Raw genomic sequence first — 7,199 nt, 5'->3', positions numbered from 1 at the left:
TTGTCTAGAGGACACGACGTCCATGATTTCCAAAAACAATTTGAAATGTGAACTCATCAGACCACAGCACACTTTTCCACTTTGCAGCTGTCCTTTTCAAATGAGCTCGAGCCCAGAGAAGGCGGTGGCGTTTCTGGATGTTGTCGATGTATGGCTTTTGCTTTGAATGGTAGAGTTTTAACTTGCACTTGTAGCTGTAGCGACGAACTGTGTTAACTGACAATGGTTTTCTGAAGTGTTCCTGAGCCCATGTGGTAAGATCCTTTACACAATGATGTCAGCTTTTAATGTGGTGCTGCCTGAGGGATCGAAGGTCACGGGCATTCAGTGTTGGTTTTTAGTCTTGCCGCTTATGTGTAGAAAGTTCTCCAGATTCTCTGAATCTTCTGATTATTTTATGGACTGTAAATGATGGAATTTCTAAAGTCCTTGCAGTTGAACATTGAGAAACATTGTTTTTAATCTGTTGGGACTATTTTTTCACGCCGTTGTTGACAAAGTAGTGATTTTCGCCTCATCTTTGCTTGTGAATGGCTGAGCCTTTTGGGGATGCTCCTTTTATACCCAATCATGACACTTGCCTGTTTCCAAACAGGTGTTTTTTGAGCATTCATCAACTTTTCCGCTCTTTTTTTCCCCCAACTTTTATGAAATGTGTTGCAGGCATCCATTTCAAAATGAGTAAATATTTGTTGCAGAATTGGGGTTGTAAAAACACTGGCATACGCGGGCATACATTTAAGAAATTAATGCAGCTGTCACACCTTACGACTTAACCAGCATATACTGGCAGCCCCATTTCCACTGAGTGGTTCGGGCGGTGCTGCAGGATTATATACATGTTGGAACGGTTAAATCGATTGGTTTGTATTTCACCTCTGGCAGAACCCTTAGTTTGTAGGTGGAAAGACTTAGATACTGGCGAGCATGGCATCAAATTACATCTGCAGCAGATAATGCCAGTCCTGAAATAGTCCAGCCACACCTGGAGTTTGCCAAAAGGTACCTGAAGGACTCTCAGACCATGTGAAACAAAGTTCTCTGGTCTGATTAGACATAGATTGAACTCTCTGGTGTGAATGCCAGGCGTCATGTTTGGAGGAAACCAGGCACCATCCCTACAGTGAAGCATGTTGCCAGAAATACTGTTTGTGCTCCTAAAAACTGTGTGCAACTGCAACATTTTGTGAACCCTGGCAAAACCCAAAATTCGCTATGTTCATCAGCATTTACCACTTTAAACCTATGGTCACCTTGAGTTTTGAAAAATATTTTAATTGACATCAAATGAAATTGCAATTTCCAATTGCCTTTTTATTTTATGAAAATACTAAATGGCAAACATTCAACTATGTACATAGTAAAAACAAACACCTTTATTCTTTTGTGTGGTCAGTGTATTAAAACACAAGTTTCCTCCCCTGTGTTTGATGCAGATGTTTAATTTTTTGTGTAGTCTGTTCTCTTGAAAGTAATGTTTGTAGTAGTAAAATCCGTATGAGTGTGGAACTTGTATTTACTGTCAGAAGAGGTTCTGCGTGTACTGCATGAATCACAGTTGGTGGTGTGCCCTCAGCCGACAGCTAGGTGTATATCACCGAGGCCTCTGCCCATCCACTAATCCTCTCCCACACCCCCGCCTCTCTCTTCTCTTTCTCCCCAGCCTTAGTATAATATCTAGTTTGTCTCAGACGCATTCATCTGCCCCCAAAGTGGCTTTTTACAGATTAACAGTGAATGGAGTTTGGAGGCAGCAACCTCTGACTGATTGCTCAGCCTTTAATTTGGGCTGGATCTGTACGCACCAGTGCTGCTGTAGACTTTGAGACCTGTACTAAAATTGTGCGCACGTCTTCAGAGATGACCAGAGATTGAGAGACGTATCTGTGATTTGTAGCTGATGATCCAGTACTCAGGGGAGGCTGTGGTGACTGCAGTTTTGTCCAGGAGATGGTTGAAGGAACCTTGATATGTTCCTGTACAAAGCTCTTAAACACAGAGATGAAGAGGAAGACATACAGGTACATAGTCAAGTGGCTCGCTGTTGCTGGTCAGGTGGTAAAATGACCTGTTTGTTTAGATGTTTCTGTAAAACCTCCATTTGTCGTACAACTTTGGTGACTTAGGATGGCACTCTGGGCAGCAGAACGTTTGGGATACACATTCAGATATGCTGTTAACAATGCCGTAAATGCATGTTTGGGTAGTCCCATTCAAAGTGTGATCATTGTGTTACTGTAAATCAGCTCTGATAGTGTTAAATCAAGTTTGTCAACAATAAGAATGAACTTCCACTCTGACAAATTTGATTAAACACTATTTTTGAATGAGATCTTATGCACTTGCAGTGTCATTTGGACACTGCAAAATTTACATTGTAGGATTCTGAATATTGTGGAGAACGTTCTCAATAGAATAGGTTTCTGGACCTCAGAGATGTGATTCTCAGCATCAAGTGTAGGAATTTAAATGTAAAGAAATTGTAGATGAAGCTTTAAATGTGAAAAAAAACTAAGTTGGAGAGAATGCAGAATACTCTGGGAACTTTGTTTTATGCTGGTTTGGTTTTCTCTTGACACTTTATTAAACCACAAGCATTTTCTTGTGAGGTTCAGCCCTGATAGAATGTGTTTAGCTGACAACTAATTGTTGGATATCATTTCTGTTGTGAGTTGTAGAAGTACCATTGCTGAGAGACTTGCAGTGCAGGTTTCCTCCTTTGTGCTGGAGTGGATTAATGGTCCTAATCGCTCCTTGGTCTTTGTGAGCTTTACTGGACACAGGCGTTAATTGAAAATTCTTGAGACATAAATCCATGTGCTCGTTCTTTAAGGAAAAAAGTATGTGGTAGTGGTTTGGATGTGGGAACTATATAATTATATGTTGCAGCTCATAAGAGAATCAAAAATACCTTTTTAGATTTAACTAAAGTGCTTTTAAGAAAAATCTTTCTCATTGTAATCTTTTGATATTCAGAGATCCTCAATTTGGATTAATCTGTTCAGAGTTTTTCCTCAGAATTCTTGCCAGCATTTTGCTTGACTGAATGGCGCTTACTGCTTTTGTCACACAACTCATTTTTCTTTGTACTTGCTTAACTTGTTTTTTTTTTTTATTATAATGATGTAACATGAGCACTGTTTGTATTGATGCACTACATTATGACATTATGGAGCTTCTATGTCAAATGAACTAAACAGGAAAAAATACACAAACATGGAGGTGTCAGCTGCTGTGTGCTGTTCTCATTGTGTGCAAATGTTCCCATTTTTATTACAGTCCCAGAAACCCTGGATAGAAAGCACTTTCACCAAGAGGGAATGTGTGTACATACTTCCAGTGTCAAAGGACCCCCACAGGTACGGCTACACATCATATGTGTTGTGGCGATGACCTTGGAAAGGGTGTAATTGTATGGCGTGTGTGTGTGTGTGTGTGTGTGTGTGTGTGTGTGTGTGTGTGTGTGTGTGTGTGTGTGTGTCAGAGTAGGCCGAAACCTTAACCACTACTCTCCAGGGGCTAAATGAGTCTTTTTCCACATAATCTTGATGTTTGTTTGTCACTGTAATTATAGCTTTGGTTGAGAAGGAAGGCTAATGATGAACCCTTGAATGATATCTTCCAGTATGAGGAGTGGGATTTCTGTTTAATGACTTAATTTACTGTTTCTGCAGATTTTAAAATCATGCCCCTTGGATGTTTTATTTGGTGAAAACTGAACTTGATTTTTAACCTGTTGTATTCCCTTCCAAATACTGATTATTATTCTGGATGGCATAAAACTTGGGCAAAATCGTGTGGCCCCATATTGCAGCCTCTGTAGTAACCCAGAGGGATAAATAAGAAGCCAAAAAAAAAAAAAATTGTTTTCTGGCTGCATGTAACATTGGCAGGAGTAAGTCATCATCAAGTCAGTCAAGTCATGGAACTGCAGGTTCCAAGTCAAGTCCTGAGCCAGCTGTCAACACAGGACAGTCAAGTCCTGAGTCAGCTTGACTGTCGTGTTGACAGCTAGCTCGGGACTTCACTTGGAACTTGCAGTTTCATGATATGAGACTTGGCACAGACTTACTCCCACCACTGGTTAGGGCTGCTCGATTATGGAAAAAATCAGTATCATGATTATTTAGGTAAATATTGAAATCACGATTATTCAAACGACTTTTTTTTTTTTTTTTTAGTTACACAATGCATTTACGAGGTCTGTCAGAAAAGTATCGTACCTTTTTATTTTTTTCAAAAACTATATGGATTTGATTCATATGTTTTTACGTCAGCCAAGCTTGAACCTTCGTGCGCATGCGTGAGTTTTTCCACGCCTGTCGGTTGCGTCATTCGCCTGTGGGCAGGCTTTGAGTGAGCACTGCTCCACCTCTCTCGTCGTTGTTTCATTGCGAGGAAATGGCGGAATGATTTGGGCTTTTTTTCCCATCAGAATTTTTTCAGAAACTGTTAGAGACAAGCAGCTGGAAACCATTTGAAAAAATTTTCTGGCTTTCGGTGAAAATTTTACGGGCTTCACAGAGAATAAGGAGTGTTACTGCAGCTTTAAGGACGGCCCACAATGGCGCACGGCACGCCGCGCTCCGAGCCGCCATCGAGAGGCAGAAAACACCACATCATTTCTAAACGGATCGCTGTGTGTAGCCGGGACCGTCATGAGCAATTTCTCTGGTTATCACAAGAGCTGGACATCAGCCATTTCCAGCAGATTTCACTTTTAACAAGAGATTTTGTCATGGAAAGCTGCGCGGAGGATTCGCGCGTCAGGACCGATTCGCTGATCGAGCGAGACAAAGGAACACCTCTGTTTCGGAGTGCCAGGGGACAAGTTGGGACATGCCTATCTCAGCTTTCAATGCTTACCAGCCCAGTGAGTATAAGAGAAATTGTGGAGAGCTGGGCATGTCCCAACTTGTCCTTTAACACTCCGAAACGGAGGTATTCCTTTGTCTCGCTCGATCAGCGAATCGGTCCTGACTTGCGAAGCCTCCGCGCGGCTTTCCAGCTGCTTGTCTCTAACAGTTTCTGAAAAAATTCTGATGGGGAAAAAAAGCCCAAATCATTCCGCCATTTCCTGACAATGAAAATCCGACGAGGGGGCTGGACCACTCCTCCCACAAGGCGTGCTCACAGGCGAATGACGCAACCGACAGGCGTGGAAAAACCCACGCATGCGCACGAAGGTTCAAGCTTGGCTGACGTAAAAACATATGAATCAAATCCATATAGTTTTTGAAAAAAATAAAAAGGTCTGATACTTTTCTGACAGACCTCGTATTCAGCATTTCTCTCACAAAAAAAAAAAAAAAATTGTTATTCGTGTCACAGGACTGCTCATTTATGCAGCAGTTTTCTGAAGAAAAATCCTTGGAAATGTTTTTTGCTGTTTGTTTACCTCAGAATTTCTGATTACTGTTTAAAAAAGTTTAGAACACTTGTAATGAAAATAGCTAAATAAATCAATAAATGGTTCTTTAGAAACCTTTCATCTGTAAATTAAAACCACCTGTTATTTCAGATTAGATAATTTTTTGTTTAACATAAGGAACCTCGGACATTTATTTTTAGACAAAATAACATGGAAATTTGTACATTTTTTTTTTTTTTTAGGTCTGGTAGATTACATCTCATTTCAAACAGAAAAACAGACACTGTACATAAATACAAATGTTTATTATGAATGCAACAGGAAATAATTTAACAATGACTGCAGTGTGATTGTAAAGTAGGATTTCTGTGACATAAACCTCATGAATCATGATGAATTTTTTTTAATGGTCATTTCAACTTGTAATTTTGCCAAAATATGTAATTGCCTTTAATGTTGTTATCAGGACAGAGTCATTTCTAAAATATGAATTTGAGCACAATAAGTGGAGCGCTTCTACCTGTGCAAATGTCTTTGTACTTTGATTCATGGACATTTTTAATGATCCGTTCATTTATTGTTAAAATATAAAATGAAACAACTTTTTTAAAATAATAAAGTAGTTGCTGTTGAAAGAGCCTTTTATTTAGAAGCAGGTGATGTTATGCTGGATTCTCGGGAACAGATGAAGGTCTCTTCTGCAGCTTTGAACTCTGGTGGTGTTGCTGAAAGACACTTTTGTCCTATTTTGAAGAGCAGAGATGTTTTCTTTCGACTGGACTTCGTGGTTTTCAGCTCATCAGTGGAAGTTTGGTTGTCTGCACAGCAAATGTTCCTGATTAGGACAAATAAAAATATTTCTTTAAATATAAAGAAACACTAAACAGTTTATATATAAAAAAAATGAAGGAAAAAAAAACAAAAACGGGGAAAAAACGATGGCAAAAAAAGCCCCAAAAAATACGTTATTTAAAGTTAAGCTTTTGTGGTGTCTGAAAAAAGCTGCAGCTTTATTTGGTAAAAATAAAAAAGACTGAACCATTTACAAATTAAAGCGTTCACTCAGATCAACTGTGCTAAAAGGCTAAGCTAATGTTAGCCGATCATTCACAGCACTGCAGTTCAGTAAATGTCAGATGCAGAACTAAACTCTGTTGGGCAAACTGGGACTTCGCATATATCCAAAAAGTGGGAGATTTCGGACTGAGTGGGTTTGCGCCATCACCCCGGCTGCCTGCCTCGCTCTGCCCAGGAATGATCCGTAGCATGCTGTGCAGAGAGCGCTGCAGGCGAGAGTTTTGTAGGGGAGACCGGGGCCATTATCCCATGGAAAATTTTCATTTTCTAACTCTCTGAAACACTAATGCAATATACAACCCCTGGCAAAAATTATGGAATCACCGGCCTCGGAGGATGTTCTTCAGTTGTTGTTTAATTTTGTAGAAAAAAAGCAGATCACAGACATGACACAAAACTAAAGTCATTTCAAATGGCAACTTTCTGGCTTTAAGAAACACTATAAGAAATCAGGAAAAAAAAATTGTGGCAGTCAGTAACGGTTACATTTTAGACCAAGCAGAGGGAAAAAAATATAGAATCACTCAATTCTGAGGAAAAAATTTTGGAATCATGAAAAACATAAGAACGCTCCAACACATCACTAGTATTTTGTTGCACCACCTCTGGCTTTTATAACAGCTTGCAGAGGCATGGACTTAATGAGTGACAACAGTACTCTTCATCAATCTGGTTCCAACTTTCTCTGATTGCTGTTGCCAGATCACTTTGCAGGTTGGAGCCTTGTCATGGACCATTTCTTCAACTTTCA

At 39.8% G+C, this 7,199-nt stretch overlaps 1 protein-coding gene across 1 annotated transcript in view; it reads left to right on the top strand.

Moving 5' to 3' along the window:
• Nucleotides 1-1,953: 1,953 nt before the first annotated feature.
• trpm7 (transient receptor potential cation channel, subfamily M, member 7) overlaps nucleotides 1,954-7,199 on the top strand; it is a 165,365-nt gene continuing 160,119 nt past the window's right edge. Inside the window, 2 exon segments of the mRNA XM_034186905.1 lie at nucleotides 1,954-2,021; nucleotides 3,280-3,359. Of these exon segments, the coding sequence (XP_034042796.1) occupies nucleotides 1,971-2,021; nucleotides 3,280-3,359 (131 nt within the window). The 5' untranslated portion in view covers nucleotides 1,954-1,970.

Source organism: Thalassophryne amazonica, chromosome 2 (genome assembly GCF_902500255.1).
Source record: "Thalassophryne amazonica chromosome 2, fThaAma1.1, whole genome shotgun sequence".
NCBI classification, from domain to species: domain Eukaryota; kingdom Metazoa; phylum Chordata; class Actinopteri; order Batrachoidiformes; family Batrachoididae; genus Thalassophryne; species Thalassophryne amazonica.
This window is presented reverse-complemented; position numbering and strand designations above follow the sequence as displayed.